The sequence below is a fragment of the Castanea sativa genome, chromosome 11 (assembly GCF_040712315.1).
Source record: "Castanea sativa cultivar Marrone di Chiusa Pesio chromosome 11, ASM4071231v1".
Taxonomy (NCBI): domain Eukaryota; kingdom Viridiplantae; phylum Streptophyta; class Magnoliopsida; order Fagales; family Fagaceae; genus Castanea; species Castanea sativa.
The window spans coordinates 7770901-7795641 of NC_134023.1; the positions used below are offsets into that span (position 1 = coordinate 7770901).

The 24741-nt window shown below is 35.3% G+C and overlaps 1 protein-coding gene and 1 long non-coding RNA gene across 3 annotated transcripts; one reads left to right on the forward strand and one right to left on the reverse strand.

Annotated features, from left to right (window-relative positions):
- Positions 1–9718: 9718 nt before the first annotated feature.
- LOC142617447 (antimicrobial ginkbilobin-2-like protein) lies at positions 9719–10663 on the reverse strand. Its single transcript, XM_075790322.1, has one exon. The coding sequence runs from the start codon at positions 10623–10625 to the stop codon at positions 9828–9830; it is 798 nt and encodes a 265-aa protein (XP_075646437.1). The 5' UTR covers positions 10626–10663; the 3' UTR covers positions 9719–9827.
- Positions 10664–13638: 2975 nt separating this feature from the next.
- On the forward strand, positions 13639–15443 carry LOC142617862 (uncharacterized). 2 transcript variants are annotated; one of them, XR_012841074.1, is made up of 3 exons: positions 13639–13798; positions 14402–14453; positions 14910–15443. It is a non-coding gene; the product is annotated as an uncharacterized LOC142617862 (long non-coding RNA). The 2 variants fall into 2 exon arrangements; XR_012841073.1 differs by having other exon boundaries at positions 14402–15340.
- Positions 15444–24741: the final 9298 nt, after the last annotated feature.

Below are 24741 nucleotides of genomic sequence, written 5' to 3' on the forward strand. Positions count from 1 at the left end.
TTGTTTGAAGAGGAGAATTTTAATTTGAATGAAAGTGCCACAACCTTGTCTTCTTCATGATACAAAACTACCCCTACTCTTCTCGATTGGGTGGTAGAAAACCCGTCAAACTTCAACACCCATGCTTTCTAACTTCTTTTGCCATGGCTACCTCCCTTAGGACCTCATCGTCTAGTGGGAATTCTTCTTCTCTTGGAAATTGCGCCAACAAGTCTGCTATAGCCTGGCACTTTGAGTGTTCCCACTTTTCAGGTCGTACTGCGACAATTGAAGTAACCACTGGGATATCCTTCTAGAAAGAATTGGCTACCGTAATAAGGCTTTGATTGCATGGGACTTAGGCATTAACCATACCTCATAGGCCAAGAAATAATGGCGTGGCCTTTGTGAAGCATATACTATGGCCAATCATGCTCTTTTTGCCCTTGGCTAGCGTGTCTTCGCGTCCTTTAGGGCACGACTGATGTAATAAATTGGTTGCTCCACACCACCTCCATCCTTTTGGGAAATTAACGCGCCTATAGCATACGAGTTGGTAGCTAGGTAGAGCAATAATGGCTTTTTGTGGATTGGGGCTTGCACGGTAGGAAGGTTCATCATAATCTATTGTAGCCTTTTGAAGGTCGTCTGCTGTGATTCTCCTAACTCAAAGCTTTGCCCCTTCTTGAGTAATTTGGCGAAGGCCAAAGTAATTGATGCTAAAACAGGGATGAACCTACGAATGTATGAGACCTTCCCAATGAAACTTTTCAGCTCCTTCACTGTGGTTGGGGGTTTCATGGTTGCTACGGTCGTAGCTTTGGCCGGATCCACATCTATCCCTTTGCTGTGAACCAATAAACCTAGGAATTTGACAGAGGATACCCCAATTGCACACTTGAGGGGATTCATCCTCAATTTGAAGGCTCTACATCTTTCAAATACTCTTCTTAATACTTGGACATGCTCTTCTCGCTTTCTTAACTCTACGACTATATCATCCACGTAAACTTCCAATTCTTGGTGCATCATGTCATGAAATATTGCTGTCATCGCCCATTGGTAAGTTGCACTTGCATTTTTCAACCTGAAAGGCATCACAGTATAGTAAAAGTTGCCTATGGATGTTTTCAAAGCAGTCTTTTTTGCATCTCTTAACACCATTCTGATCTAATCATACTTGCTAAATTTGTCCATGAATGAGAACATGCCGTTCCTTGCTGCAGAATCTATCAGCTAGTCCATGTTTGGTAGTGGGAATTCATCTTTTGGGCATTCTCTGTTGATCTATCAGCTAGTCCCTGATTTGATTATTTGCCAGTTCTTCTTCCTTACTGGCACTACGTTTGATAACTAGTGCAGGTGTTGGGTAGGCTTAATGAAGCCTGCGGCTAGCAATTGCTGCACCCCCTTGACTATTTGCTCCTCTATCTTAGTGTGGAAGACCCTGGCAGGCTGGGCTACTGGCTTGGCCTCGGGGTCCCCATTTAATGTATGCACCACTAGCCCAGGATCCAATCTTGGCATTTCGCTGTAATCCCATGCGAAGACATCTTTGAATTCTTTTAGCAACAATATCAATTTTGATTTCTCCTTTTCTAACAATCTTGAGCTAATTGAGATAGGTCTTGGTTCTTGTGGGTTAAACCCCAGTTTGATTTCCTCCAATTCTTCTTTTGCCATGACCTGCACATCTTTTTCCATTGGAAATTCTTCCTCTTTTTCCTCACCAATTCCTTTCTCTAAAACTTCTTGTGCCACTCTTGTCTAGGGCTTGCTTATATATCACATGTGGGCCCCGCGCACCTTCATAATTTGTATATAATTATGCCATCAGGGCCTCGAACTCTAACACATTGCGGTGTGTCATCTGAATCCATAGTGTGTGCTTCCTTCCTTTTCTTTTTCTATGATAGCAACTTCCTCAGATCAGGTTTCAGGTCACTTTGGATGTCTTCTCACCTAGGCACGAAGGAACCACGCGGCTCTTATACCGAGCTCTCCCTAGACGGTGCCCATTGGTCGTAGAATGTAGTTTCTACCAAATGAGCCTTTGTCTGCTCAAATGGTGATGAATTTGCTGCTATGCGTATTATTCTGCCATTCAACCTTCCCTTCACGCACTAATGATAGGTGGATGGGACTAATCGGTGCTTATGTAACCATGCTCTTCCTAGAAGCACGTGGTACGAGACTTCCATTTTTACCACATGGAAGCGGGCTAGGGAGGCTATTAGACCCACCTTTAGCCATAACTAAATGTGGCTTGCGGTGTACTCACCCCTTCCCTCGAATCTTGTCACCTCCATTGGGAATCCTTGAATCTTCCTCTTCGAAATTCTTACTGCTTGGAGAGTGTTTAGTGGGATAAGATTTACGAAAGTGCCTGTATCTACCAAGGCTCTTTTGATAGGAATCTGAATTATAGACGTTGCTAGGTAAAGGGGCCTTTTGTGATCTGAGTACCCCGCCTCTATATCCTCATTGCTAAAAGTAATCTCACTTGACTTCTGCCGGAGAGCTCTGTCACTTGCAACTTCAGCTATTGGACATTCTATCCCTACCCTAGAGGCAATGCTCACCAAGGCTTTTGTTGCTATTGTTCTAGAGTCCTTTCCTTGATTTTACCATGTACTACTTTGCGGAGTGTGCAACATCATGCCCAACATTTTGTAGTAGGATGTTGCACTTAGTTGTGCAGGCGGTAGAAGTGTGGGTCTCTCTGCTCTTCCTCTATGGGCTCTCTAGAAACTTGATTGGGCTTGAAAACTCCGTTTGCTATCCGCTTATCTAGGGGTACATCTAGCTTCTTTGGAGTGCATGGTAGTGGTAGAGGGGTATCATATTTTCTCCCGTTTGCCTTCCTCTTTCTTTCACCAGTGGATACTGCCATTACCTGTAGGGCATTTCTTTGTCAGAACTTGGCCTTACTGACTGAGCAGTTTTCCTAGCCTTCTGCAGCAACTGTGCAAACTAAGATATTTCAAAGTTTTCCAAGACGGCTCTGTATTCTCTGATTATATTTGGTCATACACATTTCTACCAATGTCTTTTTTTCGCAATGATCATAGCAATCAAGCGCTATGTATCTGAACCTTTTGATGTATTCCATCAAATCCTCACCATTCCTTTGTTTGGTTGCTTGCAAGGTTGCAAGCGTCACTGTTTCTTCTCCATGTCATCCCAAGTTGGGATTGATCCTAGCTTTAGACCGAGGCACTAAGTGTACGCACGGTCACAAATTGATTTAGAAAATTCTCGAAGGCACAAGTCCTTGTCTGCCGCATAAGGGCCGAGAGTATCAATAAACTTACTTACGTGCTCGATAGCACTTCACTTTCGGCCATCGTACTGTGCGAAAGTTTGTAGTTCATACCTCTCAGGGTATGGTTTGTTGAGTATCCTCAATAGGTAAGGAGGCTTTCGTGCATAGAATCTCTCCTTAGGTGCTCTAGCCCTCTCCTGCTCTAGGAAGGCTGCTACTTCGGCCATAGTGATGAAACGTTGTTCCCCATTTTGTGGAGCACCTCTTACTGGTGTCTCCTCTTTGTTTGACACATGCTCTGGGTCATACTGGTTCTCTTTCTCCTTCGCCTTGTTTGTTTTCAGCTGACGGATTTCTTCCATCATTTGCTGTTGTAAGTGTTGAAACGATTGTAACACCTCAATGAAAGCATTGGCATTGTCATTAGGGATCCTTGGTTGCGGTTGGGGTTTAGCCCCCATTCTGTTGATCCCTTCTGTCTGGTTAGTTTGCAATTGGTGAGGTGTTGTGGGCCTCGACTCTACTTGCGAGGGCACAACACTCATATTTCTTGTTGTTCTGGACTTTGGGGGCATTGCTTGCGAGAGCTTCTGTCTTTTGTCCCTATCCGTTTCCCAACTCCCTAGTGAAGTAGTCAATTTAAATGTGGTTGGCCATTTCAAGATGCTGGGCTGGGATATCTCCTACTGCACTGAGGCCCAAGTATTTTGGGTAGGAGAGTTAGGACCGGTTCAATTGCAACTCACCTTGGCCTGGCTTGTGCACAAACTATGCCCCTTCTTGCTAAAGCTTTGGGCACATACCCATGATAGGCGTAGCTGTCACAACAAAAATACAATAGATGGAAGATAATAAAAGTAATACGTTTGTTGTTAGACAAAGTAAAATAAAGGATCCTTAATTAAAATGAAGAATGCAATAACAGAAAACACATCGTAAATGGAATGACAGAAAATAGAAGGGAAATAATAATAATTGCATCAAAGAAGGAAAAGATTATTCTGTCGTGATAAGTTATGTTATGGAACTAAGACCAAAGAGGGAACCACTTCCTTATTGTGAATAATCTCTTAGGAAGATCCTGCTATAGAAATTATTCACTTTGAGAGGACAGGCTTAAATGGCTTATGCCCAAAAGAATCCTTTGCCCTCAACAGAGAGTAGGCTTTTAGAGGGAGAGAAGGGATTAGCTTATTGGTGCATGCCTGCCATTCTATACTCTTTTTATTTTTATTTTTATTTTATAATTCTTCTTGGTTTTCTTTTCTTTTCTTAGTATTCGCTTGTTTAGTTTTCTTTTCTTTTCTTGCCACTGTTCCCTTTTGATGTTACTGTGCATGGCAAGGACCCTTTATATATTGCTTGCCATGACTGATTTTTACCATTTTAGCATTTAACTACTTTTGTTTGGATTAGGGTGTCTTTCTCGACCACCCACTGGTTTGTCAGCTGCCCAGCCACCACCACTTACCTGTGCTGGCTGTGCCACTACCTATTACCAGACAAAGAAAACTCTTTTGTTTGCTTGCTCACCGTGGCATTCTTATTCTCCACAGTGTGGGTATTCTCTTTTGCTATGCCTCATGACATGCATCTAGTGGTTTCAGCTCATCCTCCCTCTTTTGGGTGGTATATCATCCCAGCAGGATATTTACCCAAAATATTTTGAGCGGGAACACCAGAATAGGCTTTCCCCAGAATAACCTTTCTTACCTCTGACCCATGACCTACCACCCCTGTATTGGCTGGGTACCGGCTAGTAGTGTCTGGGTCTTGCGCGTGCTCCATCTTTGTGTGCATTAAAAACTTGTCTGCTACTCATGCGCTTGCCATGGTTTAGAGGTTCATCTGTGCGTTTTGCCGCTCATCCTTGACCTCTTATGGCGTGAATTGTCTTTTGATTTTCTATTCCTTGTTGGCTTGCTCATTGGGCCTTGCTTGGTTGTGGGTCTTCCCTCCTTGAGCCCATTCTTTATTCCTTCCGTAATCCTATTGCTATTATTGCCATATCACTCTGCTACTCCTGCTATGGTGTTATTTGACCTGTGCCCATTGGGTCTCTTTCGAGCCTGCTACACATTCTTCTCCCAGTTGGTCATAATGTCCCAGTTTAGCCATTAGGCTTATACTCATGCTACTTTTGGGCTTTCTTGACACATTTCATTACTCGTGGGCTCTTTTGGCCCATTTCTTTCTCCTTGGGCATTTTTGGCCCATTTGCTTTCCTCAGGTATCCTCGGTCCATTTTCTAATCCTACATTCCCATGGGCTTTTACTAACTCTTTTGGGCTTTCTTGGCATAATTACCTTATCCTTCATCCTTGGGGCTCATGGGCTTTCCATCAACCCTTTACTTTCTTACTTCAGTACTTTGGGCCTGCTGTGGCCTTTCCTTACTTTTTTACATCACATAATGCCCATGGATTTACTAATTCCTTCTCTGGACTCCTCTAGGCCCATTCGCTTTCCTCAAGGACCATTTATTTACTTTATGGACCTATGATCCATTATTCCTTCTCTGAGTTTTTTTTTTTTTTTTTTTTATATTTTTATTTCTATCAATCTACTAACTCTTTTTTGCCCATATTGTTGGGCTTCTTTCGGTTGTTGGGCTTTTTAAAATGAGCATCAACAAATAGCTGTTCCTGTCATGCCCCAAACCCAAAAGGGTCAAAAGTATGAGAAAAACATCTCTAAGGTACCTGTAGATTTTTCCTTTTTGACAATTCAATTCAAATGATTCATATCAAGTCTCAACTTCAAGAATTATCATAATAATTTCATTAACAATACTCTCAAAGTAAGCCAGAGCTCTATGCAATAATTACAAGGACCATTGGCCACAAAAGAATGGAGGTCTAAATAAATAATTGTTGGAAAATTTAGACCCTAGTTGACAAAATTAACAAGTTTTAAACCCAAGCTGTTAATTATATTTATTATGAATAAACCTTGTTAAAACAAATAAACATCAATATCATGTCAATATCATGCACAGTAGAATAGTAAATAGGACAAGATATGATGACCTAGGAAAACCAACGAAACAAACTAGTTTTACAGTAAAAAACCTGGGGGAAACCTTCTCGAAAAGAAATTCAATATAGTAAAGAGATGTTTTAGATCTAGTACAAAACCTTTGTCCTTAGACTCTACAATCCTCGTTGATGAACTTACAGCAGAAATCTTTTACCACTTCAGAACCTCCGAACTCTTCAATATATGAACGCCATCCTTTTGCATGGATTCTAGTATGTGACTAACTTTAGCAACTTGAAGATGTTTATGGCTGCAAAATTCTTCACTTCATCAACAATGAAGATCAAGAAGTACTTGGTTAAAAAATCCTAAGGCGCAAAAGACGCAGTAACTTCTTGCAGAGAGAATAAGGCACTAGGTTACTTTCTGCATGTGTTCCCCATGTATAACGACCTTTAAAATAAGCCTTATATATGCTTTGGGTTGTGAGAAAAAAAACCCTACACATACATGTTAGCTAGGGCCAAAAATTAGATTTGAAAATTTTGATTTCATAGATTTCGACAGATTTAGCTTTTGTCGAGCTTTGTTCTTAAATCTCGATCGATACTGTTTTTGTCGAGGTATTTGTCGAGTTTTAATGAACAACTTTTCTTCACTTGTTTTTTGTTCCAATCTTCATAGTTTTAATACTTGACTTGAACTCTTGTTTCTTGAAGTACTACACCCATCCTAGATCTACCCAATTACAAGTAAAGTGCATTTTGTCAAAGGATTAACCAATTACATAAAATATGTCCTTAACAATTTCCCCCTTTGACAATCCATGACAAAACTACAACAAAACAACTAATCATGAGAGAAGTCTTAAATTACTTAACTCATAACCACTTTTTGTATTACAGAATAAATCCATCTCTACTACAAACTTTTGAAAAATTTTGTAAGAAAAGAGTTCACGGCATGATGGACTTTCACAACCTATCTTTCTAAAACACTTATACAAAACTCATCAAGGCATCATGTGTGAAATAGAAATAAAGATTGCGTACATAAAGAAACATGCATATAAAGATAGAGAAGAAACAACACATGTAAAGATAGGTAAAGAAGACATACATCATCATCATCATCATATATATATATATATATATATATATATATATCAAAATGCTCCCATGAAACTACATACTATAATTTGTGAGCAATAACAATACAATTCCAAACCCAAGGCCACATGACAATGCTGTTACAAAGACGAAACTTAATAACCATCACAAAGATGGGTACTAAGATACCAATGTCACATGAACTATAGTATCTAGCTAGATAATCACCAAGTAATTACATGTCACAACACATGGGTAGAGCATAAAGAGCTCACAAATTACCTTTAATTCAAAATACATAATTCACTTCCAAGTAGTTTCATAAAATATTTGGATACGCAAGATATTCACAAGGTTCTCAAAGCCTTCAACTCATTTCTTGTCAAAAAGATTTTGTAGTAACTTCCCAAATAACATAGGTCAAGATAAAGCATCTTTATATTTTGCAAATAATGCAATAAATCCATAAAATCCATTCTTAAGAATTTAATCAAAGATGCTAGTCCTTTCCATACTAACAAATCATGCAATTCCCCATATGCAATAAAAATATGCACTTTCATATATAATCGTATATAGTAGGGTCACAACACAACACCTTTTAGAAATACATAGTTCCACAAGTAATTTTCCAAATGTGTTTGACCCAAAAACAACGTTTATGCAACATGATTATTTTCCAAAAACCCCATTAAAAAGCTATTCCAAAACCCATACATATAAATACATAGATATCACTTCCAACGCTCATTAATCATATGAGTATCATTATCAAAGCTTAGATAAAAATATAACCTCAAGCAAATTATGAAAGCCACAAAAAGGATTAGAAATTTTACCTCAAATAAAAGATGTGAAGGTGTTTAGAGGTTCCTAAGGATTTTCCGGTGACCTTGTTGGAAAAATGATGGTGGAAATGGTGGTGGAGGTACCGGTGGGACATGACGAGAGAGTGATAGAGATGAGTGTACGAGAGATAATGAAAATAAAAGAGAGGAAATGAGTGAATTGGCCAAAGGGATTAGGTGATAGTGTGAAATGTGTGGTGGGAATGGGTGGGATAGGTGGTGTAGGCACGTGTGACACTAAAATATCTGACCCTTTGTCGCCGCCTTTTTTTTTTTTTTTTTTCACTTTGACTGGGACGTTACAGTTCCTCTTTAAAATTGATGTAATAGTTATTCCTTAGTCATATAATAGGTTTTAAAATCAATATATTTCCAAAAATATAAAGTTTCTTTATACATCATCTTTTACAAGCTTTCCATATGTAATAACCAAACTTATGAATAGTCATAGTTATTCCATTACAATGTCTTCCATTCCTAGTAATAAAGATTACTATTCCTAATGCAATCTACATTCAGTGTACCAAACATACCTTAAGGGTATGTTTGGTAGACTGTAATAAGCACTGTAATGTAATAGTTATTCCTATGGTTTAACTATTCAGTAGTTTTGTTATGTTTTTATTACAAGAAATAGTCATTCCTTATGAATAGATATTCTCTAAAATGAGAAATAACTGTTCACCTCTAAAAGGGATATAATAGCTATTCATAAGTAGGTACGTTAATTTTTACTATTAATATATTTCTAAAAATAAAGAAAATTTCCATATGCACATAATCACTATGAAAGTAAAAAATCATAAAAAAAAACTAACATCTTTTTCAAATTTAAAAAATATTATTTTTTAGGAAATATAATTATATGAGTAAAATGTTTTCTAAAATATATCTTAAGTTTGATTTAAAATACTTTTATTCCATTGTGTTTAAGGTTCTATTATTGTGTTGTTACCAATAAATGGATAATAATAAGCATTACATTACAACATTTTGTATTCCTTGTAATATTTATTCATATTTCTATGTAATTACCGTTACAGTCTACCAAACGTGCCTTAATTATTTATTTTGATCGCGTAATTAATATGCTCTTTTGTGTGTGTGTGTGTGTGTGTTTAGCTATTTGTTTTCTCAAATAGCTAAACACACACACACACACACACACACACACACTTTAATTACACTCTCTCACCAAGCTCAAACACATTACTTAACTCAAAGTACCACTACAAGAGAGCATTCTTTTGTATATTAATTGTCAATTTATCACACATATTTGATTTTAGTTTGAAACATTTTTCCCTTTTAGTACTTATCATCCCTCCGGCAGCAGACATATGGCTTTACACAAAAAGAAATCAACCGAGTTTAAACAAAAATTCTAAAAGTGATTTTGCCGAATATTTTTAAAACAGTAAAAGACTCCCATTTTTTATATTTTTAAAGTAACAATATTTAGCAAAACCCCTGCCCCATGCAAAATTTTATCATCTAAGTACCAAAAAATCTAACCAAATGATTACAATTGGCCAAAATTATACAAGTAACAAAGCAAAGATAAGTTGTCTCATTGGACAATTTTATTTAATTTTAAACATATTACATTATACAGTTTGACACATAAACATAGGTAACCATAACAGTCTAGGCATCAACAAAGGGATAAAGTTCATATCTAAAGTTACAACTGCCACCAACAACTCGCCCACCTCGTTTTCCATCGCAACAGTTGGGAAGTTCACTAATCGCAGTATCAAGACACTTCTTACAGTCAAGACCTGAAAGGTCCCGGGTGCATTGAGCCAAACCATATAGTTTGCTTGATGAATCAAGCTTTAGGTCCCCGGTAGCATAGAATTTTGGATTGGCATAAGCTTTATTTGATAACCTGCTTAACAAATCCTTAACTTTTGGATTGAATGAAGTGGGATTTTCTACATCTTGGACGTTCCACATGTAGAACTTGTTTTTGCCATCGATTTCTCCAAAGAAATCTATGTTCGAGTACTTTAAAAGGCAGTTATCATACCAAATTATTGCTCCTTTTTTATAAGGACAACGATCACCAAGCTCTTTGCCTGCATCAACGACACAGGTCTTACAGTTTGTTTTTGAGACATCACCTCGGCATAGGGCTAAACCATTTGCTTGATCTTGGCCTTGCCCAGTCGAGCTGAGCCCAAACCCTTTTGAAGGAACTTTGGTGGACAAAAGATTGAGCAAGCCATTCAGGTTTGTACCATAAGGGCTATTGACAGTGAAGTTTTCCTGGCTAAAACAAAAATGGTATAATGGATCAGCACAATTGACTGCATGGAGGGAGAGGCTGAGTAATAGAAAGCTGACAGAAAGATATTTTGAGCACAACATGTTGAATGAAATTGAAGGTTGGTTTTGTGGGTGTGTAATTCTCTCCAAGAACTCTATAAATATTCGAGACATTTCAAGTTTTGGCCAAGTATGGAGTTGAAAATGCTGACTTTATTCTTAGTGGCAACCTCATCTCAGTCCTAATCCTTTTGATTAATAAACCTCTCAAAATCGCACTCAGACTTTGAACGTGCTGGAGAGTGGAGTCAGTAATCTTGCACAACATTTTTGGGGGCGCTTTTATATTAATTAACTCATGAAAGTTCTAAGGAAATTAGAAACCAACTCAAATTCGTGAGGGATCAATCATATCAATGGGATTAGTGTAATATGTTGAAAAATGTCACTTGCTCACGGTTTTGCATGTGCTCAAAATTAATTTTGAAAACCATGAGCAGTGGATAGCCTTTTTGACTCCACTGCTCAGTGTTTTGAAAATTGGTTTGTTAAAAAATATAAATTATTACCTAAAAAATGAAATTAGGCAAAAAAGTGTCGAATAGACGTGGAATATGGATATGGGTGAAAACATGGATATTTGATAAAAATAAATAAATAAAATAAAATAAAGAGGTGCTAAAATAACTGGACAAAGTATGGGCTTTTTCGGAGGAATTCTCCGATGAATTGGGCCTGGCCTTCCACAAAATAACAAAGTTTATCCTTTCTAGCTCGTCTACATGAAGAAATATGGTTTTAAGTAAGTAAATTGGGCCACAAGGTTGTAGACCCTCACTCTCATAGCCTTGCATTTCAACCCGAAGGTATACAAAATTGTGAGGTTTGTAACTTTAAGAAAAAAGTACCTTTGCAGCTTTGCTTGAACCAATCTTAATATGAAGATTCAGGTAAAGAAGGCTCTAAGGGAGAAAAGAAAACTTCTTAGCGATGCATGTGGTTACCATGCCCATAGAAAGATGGCTCTAATACCATATTAGAAATATTTGATGAATAGAATTGTATTTCTCAAGTAATAAATTATATAGCAGTGCTTTTATATAAGAGACAGTAATGTGCAGTACAAATATGTAAGCTATATAAGTATGTGTGATGTTCAAGACAATGTACAGTGGACCTAAAACCCATTGCCTATTATGCTATGTGATATGGTCATTTGGAAATATGAGATTAAAGAGAAATAAAAGTAACAACGGAACAAACCCTAGGCTTCACCACCTAGAACCTGCTTGCAAACTTGCATCACCACTTAAGGGCATTAGGCATCACCACCAAACAGAGAAAACAAGGGAGAAGACATTCTCAACTCATAAGAATTAATCTCATGATGCAGGTAACGAAGATTTTATGTTTTAATTTGTAATTAATTTTGTTTTTGAAATTGAATTTTGAATTTGGTTATTAATGTTGATAAGTTTTAGGGATTTGATTAGATACTTTCAAGTATAATCCCTAAAATTATTTAACTAACATTCCAGTAATGGTAAAGACAAATGAATTTAAATAAGATTAATTCTTATGAGTTGAGAAATGTTTCCTCTTTGATTTCTCTATTTGGTGGTGATACCAAACTCCCTTAGGTGGTGATGCCTAGGGTCTGTAAGCAATTCTAGGTGGTGAAGATTAGGATTTGTTCTGTTGTTATTTTTATTTGTCTTTTATCTCCTATTTCCTACTTGTGCTACATCATAAGGTCTGGTGCAACAACAAAAGGGAACTATAAGAATATAATTAAGAACAGTTTGATCTTTTGCAAATGGGTATTCCTCTATCAACTGTTAAAGCTCCAGTAAAATGATTTTTATATATGTTGTCGGGCTAATGATAATAATTAATGATTTGTTTGATAGGCAACTCAGGTGCCTATCAAACATTGCTGGCTTAATCCAGCCCTTTTGTGAACTCCCTATTTTGGTATAAAAAAAACGTTGTTAACAAAAGGTTGCTGTAAGCCTGTGTAGTTTGCTTTGGTGCTTTTGTTTTTTTGGTTGTTTAGTTTGATTTTTTGTGTGGTTAGTAGTGTTGGTTTGCTTTGCGTTTGTAAACTTTTCAGTTTGTTAACAAAATTCTGATTCATAATATATATATATATATATCATCATCATCATCATCATCATCATCATCATCACAACATTGAGAATTTTACATTCAAATACATACTTATTCATTCTATAACGCTAGAGACAACAAATTTCACATCTAATTGACGTGGCTGATTGTGATTTGTTAGATTCTAAAAGTGTAGAACAATTGGCAAACAGTGAACACAAACTTATCTAAATATAGATTTCTAAGTCTATAGGTTTGATTAGACAATGCTCAAGGTGTTACTAGTTAGAATACAAGAACATTCAAGCTGTAGAAAGAAGAATTTCAATTTTTGAAGAGTTTGACTAATCAAGAAACAAGTTCGACCGATCGAAAGATGGGTTTTGCAGAATTTAATTTCGGCCCAATAGCTTCTTAAGCCCATTAAGTGATTAGAGTTTCAGATCTAATTCTTCCAGTATATAAAGGAAACCCTAAGGCACATTTTGGAGAGATTTTGGAGGTGCTCTTGTAAGATCAAAAAGGAATTGTGCCTTCTCCTTTCAAAGTCACTACTAGAATTTCATCTACACATTAATAGAACTGGTGGAGATAAGTTACTGCATACAAGATTAACAACTTCTAATGATCTAAAACTTGTGAGTGGAATCTCAAAGTCACAAATGTGGGTGTTTGTGGTAACAAAAATGGGTGTTTGTGCACAACATATTCAGATAGAAGAGTCTGTAGATTTGGAGCTACACGTGGTCGTGTGAGTAAGTACTACAAGAGGTAGCTTTAGATTTAGGGAAAACTTCCATTCTATCGTAAACTTCCATTCTATCATAGTGAATTTTTTTGCTTTGAGGATAGTTAGGTTGTCACGTCCCAGTCAATCAGACCAGGAAATTAAAAAAAAAAAAAAGAAAAAGAAAAAGAAAGAAAGGTTAGTTTTTTGTGGTCCACATGTGCCCCCACCTAACCCCACTCCCCACCACTCATTTTTCTCTTATCTTTTCTCTCTTTTGGCTGGCTCTCTCTCTTTTCTTCTTTCATTTTCTTTCTTTTCTCTTTACTTAAACACACACACACACACACACACACACACACACACACACACACACTCACTCACTCACTCCCTCCCTCAAGCTTACCCGCCGGCCTCCACTCCAAACCACACCATCTCACCATCATTTTTCCGGCAAGATCACCGGAAAAATACTTAGGAGCCCCTAAGCATCTTCATCATTTTATTTGAGGTAAAAATTTCTAATCTTTTGATGGGTTTTACACTTTTGCTTGAGGATATTTTTATCTAAACTTTGATAATGATACCCATGTGATTTATGAGCATTGGATGTGATATTTATGTGTTTTTATGTATGGGTTTTGTATTGGTGGACTTTTTGATGAGTGGGTATATATATTTTGTGCTAAAATAGCTATTTAAAGTTTATGTATGGTGGACAATTTTAGGGGTTTTAAGTTATAATGTATGATGGTTGGTAAATTTAATTTTTCCATTGCCATTGGGTTATTTGGAGTTAGTTGAAGTTCTAAATTTCTTGTCTTAGAGGATACTTTGATTTTTGATTTCATGGGTCTCTTAATGATATAGTGTAAATCTTATGAAAGCTAGTCATAATATTGGAGATGATATGAAATGGGTTAACTTTATAAATTGGAGTTGATGCCTTGTGAATCAATTTGTTGAGAAACTTTGAAAATGGTATATATTATTATTGATGAGGTTAAATACTAGGCTTGCCTAATTAAGTGTTTATTTGGCAAATCCTAAATTGTGGCTAGATACAATTTCAAGCTCTATACTTATTGTGATAGATTTACTTGATATTATTTAGGTTCTAACTAATCTCCTTGGAGCTTGGAGAGTTAGGCTTTTGTGGTTGCGAGGTAAGTAACTTCTTAATGGGATATTTTTGGAAAATAACCATGTTTCATAAATAATGTTTTTGGGTCAAACACATTTTGAAAAATTATATATGAATATATGTTTTCTTAAAAAGTGTTGTGTTGTGACCCTATTATATATTAATATATATGAAAATGCATCATATTTGGTATTGCATTTGGGAAAATGCATGAATTGTTGACATGAAAAAATGGGCATCTTTTATTTAATATTTGATAAGAAAATCATGGATTTTATGGTGTATTGGAAAATTTAAATATGCTTATTTTGTCTTAGTACTTGAGAAATTGATAAGTTGAAAACCTTACAAACTTTGTGGAAATAGATCATTTAAGGTTTTTCTGAAACTACTTGGATATAAATTATGTGTTTCAAAGTAATGTAACATGCGAGTATCATGTAGTTTTAACACCATGCCATGTGCAATTTTCTGGTAGTCACTCAATTTGGTTTTCGTAGTCTTTGTGACAACGGAATCAAATCTAGGTCAGTGCTCTTTCACTTTGGATGACGCGTTTTTCCTTGCTGCTCATGGGGGGAAGAGGTTCCTTAATTGTGTGTGGGTGAGGCTGTTGTCCATGGGGCCAAGAGACCACATGCAAGAGAGGGCCTATTTGACACGTTCTTTCTGTTGCCCATGGGGGGAAAGAAAAACCTTGAGGGTATGGGTGAGGTTGCTGTCCATGGAGCCAAGAGTTTGCATACCAGAGAGGAAAATATCATGCCAGTTGTGAATGGGTGGATCCCCTGACCGGTCTATGTAGTAGTGTGGTATATTATTGTGATAATTTATCTTATGTTAGATATTATGACTTTGGAAATTATATTGTTGATGCTCACAAATTATAGTATATTGTTTCAAAGTAGTTACATAGAGAAATTTTGTAATTTTCATTATTTAATTATTCTTGTCATATTATTATTATTGAAGCTAAAACTTTCATTTCCACCATCTCCATTAATTATGCTAATTACTGAGTCTTGTCTCATCCTATTATTTTTATAAACTTTTCAAAGTAGGCAACAATATTTTGAGACAGCTTTTTGGTGGCTAATAGTAGTTAGACTAACTACTGATGGAGGCTGAACTTTTGTAATGGAGTTACTAGATGATGTACATCTTAGAATAGACTTGACTCATTCTTTTGTATATTGTAATGGTTGTGACTGTATTCCCACTAATGGGACAAGTTGTTGTTATGTAATTATTTATTCAGACCTCTATTCTTTTGTGGCCAATGGTCCTTGTAATTAATGCTTAGAACTCGGACTTACTTTGAAAGTATATTCAATGGAATTATTATGATAATTCTTGATGTTGGTACTTGATAGGATTTATGTGGATTGAATTGTCAAAAAAAAAGTAAAAAAATTTACAGGTACTTGAGACGTCTTTCTCACGCTTTGGACCCTTTGGGGTTTGGGGCGTGACATAGGTTAAATCCTCCCTTAGTTTTTTACCTTGAAACTGTCCTCTTTACTTTTCCGTACTAAGTAATATGATTGCATGAGTTTAACTTAGATTTGAAAAAATCAACCTAAGTAATTAACTGGTTAATTAATTACGTTAAGCAAATCTGAGTATACAGGGGTCTAAACAGAACAAACATGATTAATGCAATACCACATTACTTTCACTACGACCACAAACATCATTTTTATTGTTCACCAATTACAGTCTATCATCCCAGCCTTTATGAAAAATGTTGTGACATTTGATTTATTGTATTTTCTTCTGCATGTCCTAAAGCACTTTTTTTTCCTTGGAGTAGTAAAGCAAGTACTAACTTAGGACAATCCAAAAACATTAGTGAGAATATAAATCAGCAACAGAGATAAGGGGCACAGAAGATATGCTAGTATATATAATATGAGAAACATTACATATTTTAGAAATGCATGGTTTTAAATATGTGCAAATTAATACCATGTATAATTTAAACCTCTTCTAAAAAAAATGTAGCATTCAAACTACGTAATTTGATTGTTTTTAATTGTACCAATGTATATACATGTGATCACATACTAATATCTTCATAATGGACAAAATCTACATCTATTTTATTTTTGAAAAATTATTAGTTGCTCTTGAACAGCCAGCTAAGAAGAGTGAAATGCTCCAAGTTAGGGGAATTAAAGAGTTAGAGGAAGATCCAAAGTAACATTAGTAGAAGTAATATAAATGGTCATATAAATTAAGAAATAACAAAGAATATAACTTCAAAAATAACAAAATGGAAGAAAACAATACATGTGGCCAACCCTAACTTATTTGTTGAGGATCCATAGTCAATTCCAAAACTTTGGGATTCATTCTTTTTCTTCCTTTTTCTTTTCTTGTATTACGTACTCCTGGATTACAATGCTATGGTGCTCCCTCCTCTCATATTAATACAAAAACATTCCCAATTTTTTTCACATCTATTGATGTGGCAAATTGTAATTTGTATAGCACCTTCACACGATCATATCATTGACAATACTTTTGTTACTTTTTAATACCAATTACAACATACCATATCAACAATTGTGAAATTTTGTATCCTTAGACTTATTGTTATCCAATAGCATTGGCATTATTATGCCTTCCAAGATTTCACATTCAATAATGACAAAATTTTAAAACAGAAGGTCTTTTGCATACTTTAAGGCTAGCATTTCACGCACCTCTTAGAACTTGGAAGGAATATCTTGAAGATGTGTTAATTTTAGCTCTTATCCATGACATCGCAATTAAACCACATCATCTAACAAATACCAGTATTTCCTTTCCCCTTCACAAAAACTGGAAAAATCCACACAATGAGAACCAGTCAACCCTTTTACTTAAAATTGGGCTATCAAGGAAAAATAATAATAAATAAAATATTCTACTGGTGAATAAAATCTAAATCATTTTTCTACAAATGAAGAATTTTGCAAGATCAATGGCACGGGCAAGAGCAGCAGCTGTGTTCTCACACTCTCTTTGCTCATCAGCAGGATCACTGTCAGCCACAATTCCAGCCCTAGCCTGGAGATGAGCAACCCATTCTCGGCGCTTGTTCACATCTTTGTATGAGAACATTGAGTCGAAACGTATGTTAGTTGGGAACACAGGTTCTCAGAGCAAGGGCAATGCCCATATCACTAGATGATGAAATGCCTCCAAATCCACCACTGTATCGCCCACGCCATGTGACTTCCAGCTGATCTATTAACTCCATTGCTTTCACCTACATTGTAGTAGAGCAAAATGAAAAAACTAAGAATGAACCCTACAAGAGGTAATAAATAATTCGATTAATCTCATTCATATTGTCAGGAAAACACGTTAACTTGGTCAGAATTTTGCATTAAGGGATGTGGTTCTTTCTTCCGGCTGGAACTCTTCTAGATAGTTTATTTGAAATGAATTGCAATGGCAAATAGTTCTTGGAAATGCAAGAACAAGAAGAAATACAAAAAGGATCCGTACCTCCTAAGTTGTACATCAACAACTAGGTAAAACTGGTTGCCAGCAATTTTACAGGACCATCACCCAGGAGAAAAAAAGGGGGGGGGGGGGGGGTTAAGAATGGAAGTACACTGAAAATATTCTCCTCAAGTTTGCGTCCAAGTATAAATTTTGTGCACAATTCACATGAAACTAGAAAGTTTGCATGAGTAAAGCAAGTTGAAACTTAAAAAACCCTACTAGTTTTTATATAGGAAATGAAGAAAAAATTGAGAAATGACAAAAAAAAAAAAAAAAAAAAACCGAACTTTTAGGCTCCTAGCAAGGAAAAATCCCTAGAAAATGCCTATCTCAATTGGCTGAAGATAATTCTGAATCATATTCTCTTCATGTTTTATACATCCAAATACTGTTTCTTAACATATAAGACAATATCAAACTGAAGGCGAAGGATTATCCACGAGGTCAATTGAAGATAAATCAAGAAATAATGGAATGATAAATTGTTAATCTATGCATATTCTAACTGCATGTACCATGAAAGAGTGTGACCCGGTGAAATAGGACAGCTTGAATTTATTTAAATAGTTCTAGATTTTAAAGATTCGAATATCCAAAAAATCTTTAGGGCCATTATTACACATGTAAAGTTGTTATTTACACCTATTTTGTGTTGACTTTAATTTCGTACCAAATTTGATTGTAATTTTATTCAATTATTTTTCCTTGTATTTTATGTGAGATTTTATTGTAAGGGTTGTGTGTGAGAGAGAGTGTGAAGATTCAAGCTCTTATTGAAGACCAAGTCGGTTTTGTGAGAAGATTCTCAAGAAGCTATCTCGCGAAGTTAGCCACGTGCAGAGTACATGACTGGAATGCGAAGAGTCATGACAGCTTGGTTTTCGCAAGTGTCTCGCGGGTAAAACCTTCTCGCGAAATACTTGCGAAACATTCTATTTTGCTATTTTGTCATTTTTGCTCCACCATATCTTCACCCATATCATATATGCCCTCATTACCCACATATTGTAAGGTGTGTTTTTTAGAGAGAAAACCATAACATACACACTTGAGAGTTAGAGATTGTCATACCTACAATCATCTACACATTTTCTTGTGGTTTTCCTTTACTCCTACCTCTTCATCTTTAAATTCTTGAGAAGTTGATAGCTCTAACACTTACCACACCCAATCTAAGTGTCAAGTGAGATTTTGGTGCTACTAGAAAGCATTGGAAGAAGCCAATCGTTGATAGATGCAATTGGGCTGAACTGTGTGATCCGGGAAAGTTAGAGAAGATAAGGCCTTGTTAAGTTAGTTAATAGCAGGAGCTTGGAGGGCTCAAGTACATGGAGTAGACTAGGCTTAGAAGGTCTTTTGTTATTTATGTACCCTAACTTTTTCTCTAGTGGATCGATTTACTGCTTTGAGGGTGGCGGAGAGGTTTTTCATCGAGTTCTTCAGTTTTCTCTTCAATAACACATTGCGGTGTTATCTTGTATTTGCATATTTCTTCTCTACTCTTTTAGCTTTTACTTTATTGCTATTATTTGTTGAATATGACTTAAAGTAGTTTTATCGTTTGTTTGCATGTATTTACTCTTGTTCCGCACTTAGTTTAAGTTAGAGTAAAAGCAGCAAAGCTGTAACTTTTAATTGGGGATCTAAACATTCATTAGTGTTTTACACACTAATTGAACTTTCAACACACACATGCACAGAGAAACACCTAGAAAAGACAAATTTTGTGTAAAAGCATTGGTTTAAGGGGAAGATAGATTTTGTGTAAAACCTTTGGTGCTCTACTAAAAGTCCTAACCGGTAATGCTTAAATGGTCAAGTAACTCTCCAGTGATTTGAAAAGACAAACCTTGTCATCAAATGAGATAAACACGAAACTTTTTACTAAATGCATTTAGTCAATAGGAATGCACCAAGTGCTAGGGGGTTTAGGGGTAGGGCGAAATGGTTCGAGTTGCGGGATTAGCAGTATGTTGCAATTATTTTTCAAGAAAAAATTAATAAGAATGCAATAAATGTTTTGAAGATTCTGTTCTCAAAGTGGTGCAGATACCAGAAAGTCATATGGTTTACTGATATAGAGCTTTGAGTTTTTAATATTTGATGCAATTGATTAGAAGATTAATTATTTCCAATAATTGGTTATGGATTATTTGGTTTTTATGTGATGTAACGCTTGAAGGATGATCCACTTCAAGTCTCCAAAATACATTGTTAAGTACCTTTGAAATTGATGCATAAAATTAATTGAAAATTTTCCATAACTTGTTAGTGATTCCAGGAAAACTCTGGAGTGAAGGCTGGTGTTCAGACTACTCTAGGTGGTGAGCCTAGGGTTTGTTCTATTCTTCTTCCTATATCCCTAGTTTCTACACATATTCCTTTTGCAAACCATGAAAACTGCATCACAAAGCCTACTATATGAATTCAACCGTAAAGGAAATTAAAGGAAAAAAAAAAAAAACAGGGGGAAGAAACAAGACATCTACAAGTTCAGATATCACTTTCATGACCAATATTTAAAGTTTACTATTGCACCTGCACAAGGATCATTGGTTAAGATATTATCATGACACGAATAAAAAATAACAGATTATGTAAACCTTCTTTGTCATAAACTGCATTTATGAACTGACCATGAAAAAAACTTACAATGGAGCTGTTGTGCATAACATGGGAATATCGCTCAACGTTCATGGGCTTTTCAACCTTAACAGAACCAGGTTTAGAGACCTGCATTAGCAGCCTGTATTAATACATGATTGTGACCATAAAGTGAAGGTGTATGGAAAACTTATGCAGGCTCTGAAAAATACATAGACGATTATACATAGTATTAATTGTTACCACACAGAAGCTAACAAGAAAAGCTACCACAGAGAGTCGTGTGTTCAACAGTGTAATCTAGCAAAGGTCAGCATGATAAATTGCTCTCCCATAATGGAATCCGAGGACATATACAAGACTGGAATTGCTTTCCACATACATCAAAAGCATTTGATACTTTGTAACCCATTTTTGAGTTTGGAGACATACAGATCCACCACATCTCATGACAAAGTATCAAATTCCCACTCAGGTATTCAGCAAGAAATTCTATGGTAGATTCTTATGGAAAGTTGGAAACTTATGTACCAGCATCACTTTGGCTTGAGGACATGACCAAAAAATTTTCTGCAAGTCAATAAGGCACAACCAAATCTGTAGAAGATAAAGATTTACAGTATAGGAGCGGAACTGACAGTAGGGTAACCCCATTAATCTTTTAAAATTGAACTCAATTGTTCAAGGTATTAGGGAAATATAATAATGTTGAAACATGTGACAGTTACCACCAAGATAAAGCTGTACGTGAAAATGCTTAACAAGATTGCTCTTTGACCTCTTTTGACAAATACAAAGAAAGTGAATTTTATAATGAAAATAAATAAATATATTATAATAATAATATATGATAAGCAACCGGAACTATGACAAATACAATGAGGAAGTAAGCTTTATGGAAGCTAGGCAGCAAGAAACAAATGAATTAGTCAACATGACTGACATTATTTATTCATCCCAAAAGGGTATATGATGAATGTCAAATTACCAAAGACTAGAAAAGACTGCAAATTCGGAGATCTATCTTGAGGCACACCTGCATCACAGGTTCATATACAATCACCGTGTTAAACTATTGACATGAGAATAAAAGGACAAAGAGAAACTTGATATAAGTGAATTATATCAAATTTTTCTATATTTATATTTAAAAACTGAATGTAGCATTTATTGTTACTACACTCCTGTTGAGCCACCTGATCCTTCACATCGTTAGTCTTTTACATATTTATTTTTTAAATTTAATTTTTTACAATATTAATGATATAAATTTGAGTTTACAAATTCATTTTATGCAGTTTTAGCTTTACAAATTTATTTTAGGCAATTTAAACTTTACATATTCATCTACTTTAATTTCAATGTTATAACTAAACAATAAATTAATGGAAAATCAAAACATAAGTGTTGTCTACTTATATTTCTCCATTGGCCATATCAGCCAATTTCAGGCAATACTAGCCTGTATTGGGCGTATTGGCGGGTACAGAAAAAAAAATGTAAGGACAAAATGGTAATTTACTTGTATTATTTGTTTTCTTAGTATGCAATAAATCATTAAGTTTTCTATTTTTTATATTGTGTTTTTTATTTGTTTTAATTGATACTAAAGTTTAAAATCATGAATAATTTGTTTAGAATTGAGGTAATATTTTATGGTAAATTTTTATATTTATTATAATATACACACACACGCATGCGTGCGCGCGTGCGCACACACACACACGCATGCGTGCGCGCGTGCGCACACACACACACACACACACACACACACATATATATATATTTATAAATATAAAAAATAATGGTAAACACGAAACAGTACATCGATATTGATCGGTACCGAAATATATCGTTTTACTGGTCAAACTAGTACAACTTCCGGTACGAGATTGACTCACTTGGTTTTAAGTGTTTACGAATATTTTATGTTATTTTTAATCTTCCTTATCTTATTAGTGTATTCTTTGAGATTTTTTAAGAAAACAAATCCAAATTTTTGTTTAAAATTATTTATTTATCTATTTATTTTTCACATAGAATTAGAAGTTATATTAGATTATGATAGCATATACAATAATTCTTTTTTCAAAAAAACATTCTCTACTTTTTTCTTCCTTTGGATTTGTACTCTTTGTTTTTTTAAAAGGAAAAATGGTTACAAGATTTTATTTTTCCCTTTCTTTTTTAATTATAAACTGTAGTTTTGGTGAGTTTTATTATTTTTTTTAGTTACGTTTCTCGGTGTTTTTGATTGTGTGGTAGAAAAAATTGGGTTTGAGAAAGTTTTTTTAAAACTAAAAGAATAATTAACAAATTTTATATACTTTTTGATGATACACAAAATATTGTAAATAAATTTTATTAGAAAATTAATATTTTCACTAACTTACTTTTTGAATTTCTAAGAAAATTTGTATTGTTTTAATTTTAGTAGAACAGAAATTATATATATTACATTTGTAATTGTCGTTATAATAAATGAAAGTATAATTATGAATTACATTATTATTTATTAAATTATTCCAAATTGAAAAATATATATAATAATGAGAAAACTCTAAAAATATTATCACAACCAACGCGCGAGGTTCGCAACTAGTTAAATAATAAAAATTAATACATCATAATCTATACTACTATTCAAGGGGTGTCTCCTATTTGGAATAGATAATTTGTTGATTCAAAAATACCTCAACACTCCTAGGTTTAAGTAAAGGCGAAATTTAGAGACAACTCAGCAAAAATACATTTGTAACTTCCACCTAAGACACTACCTACAAAATATGACCAATCTCCTAGTATACCATGTCTTGAAAGCAATTCTACTTTTTTTTTTCCCCTTAAAAAAAAGAAAAAAAAAGCACAAGATAAACACCCCCAACGCTACAAAATAACCCCACTACACGGTAAACATATTTTGCAAGTTTAAAATCTCTTTCATTTTTTTTTTCTTTCGTACCCAAAAAAAAAAAAAAACCTTTATTTAAATATTATACTAAAAATTAAAAACCCACGTTAAGTTAAATGCTTAAACTTGACTTAGAGTTAAAAAAAAAAAAAGCTTTTTTCTTCATCCCATCATCCTATGTAGTTTTTATTTATTTATTTATTTTCGTGAGATTATTGGATCTCATGTAGTTAAAAGTGAAAGCTCGGATTTGTGTTAAAAAAACAAAAGTTGTTTAGACTCCAAATTAATAAATTACGGCTCGATTGATTTTACTCTAACTTAAACTAAGTGCGGAATAGAGTAAATGCGAGGGAACAAACAAAACCGCTACTCTAAGCCATATTCAATAAAACACAGCAATAAATTGAAAGCTAAAAGAGTAGGGAAGAGAAATGCAAACACAAGATAACACTCCGATGTGTTATCGAAGAGGAAATTGAAGAACTCGGCGAAAAACCTCTCTGCCGCTCTCCAAGCGGGAAATTGATCCACTAGACAATAAGTTCGGATGCACGATTAGGAAATGACCCTCCAAGCCTAGTCTACCCAATGCACCTAAGTCCTCCAAGCTTCTACTCCAACGCTTCTCGGAACCGTATCTTGTTTAGTTTTCCAGATCCTACAATGCGCCCGATTGTATCCGCCAAAACTTGGTTTCTTCCGATACTTCCCAGCAGCACCAAAAACTCACTGGATACTCAGTATGGATGTGGTAAGTGTTTAGGCTATCAACATCTCAAGGGTATAGAAATGGAGAGGTAAGAGTAGAGGAAAACCACAATGGATTGTGTGTAGAATTGTAGGTATGATAATCTCACACTCTCAAGGATTGAGGCTAGGGTTTTCTCTTCTGAAAAGCTCTCTACTCAATATGTGGGTAATGATAGTATATGTAGTGTGTTTGAGAATGTAGTAGAGTAGATAGGACAAAATAACAGAACAGACTGTTTTACAGGTATCTCGCAGGAAGGCCTTACCCGCGAGACCCTCACGAAAATCAGCTGTCACCATTTATCATGACTCTTTGCATTCTAGTCATGTGCAAGACACATGCATCATTTCACGGGATGCTTAGTCGTGAGATACCCGCGAGAAGTCTTCAGTCTTCACATGCTTGAGTCTTCACACTCTCTCTCCATCACACAACCCTTACAATAAAATCTCACATAAAGTACAGGGTATTAAAGATTGAACAAAATTATAATCAAATTTGGAATGAAATTAAAGCCAACACAAAACAGTTGTAAATCAAAAC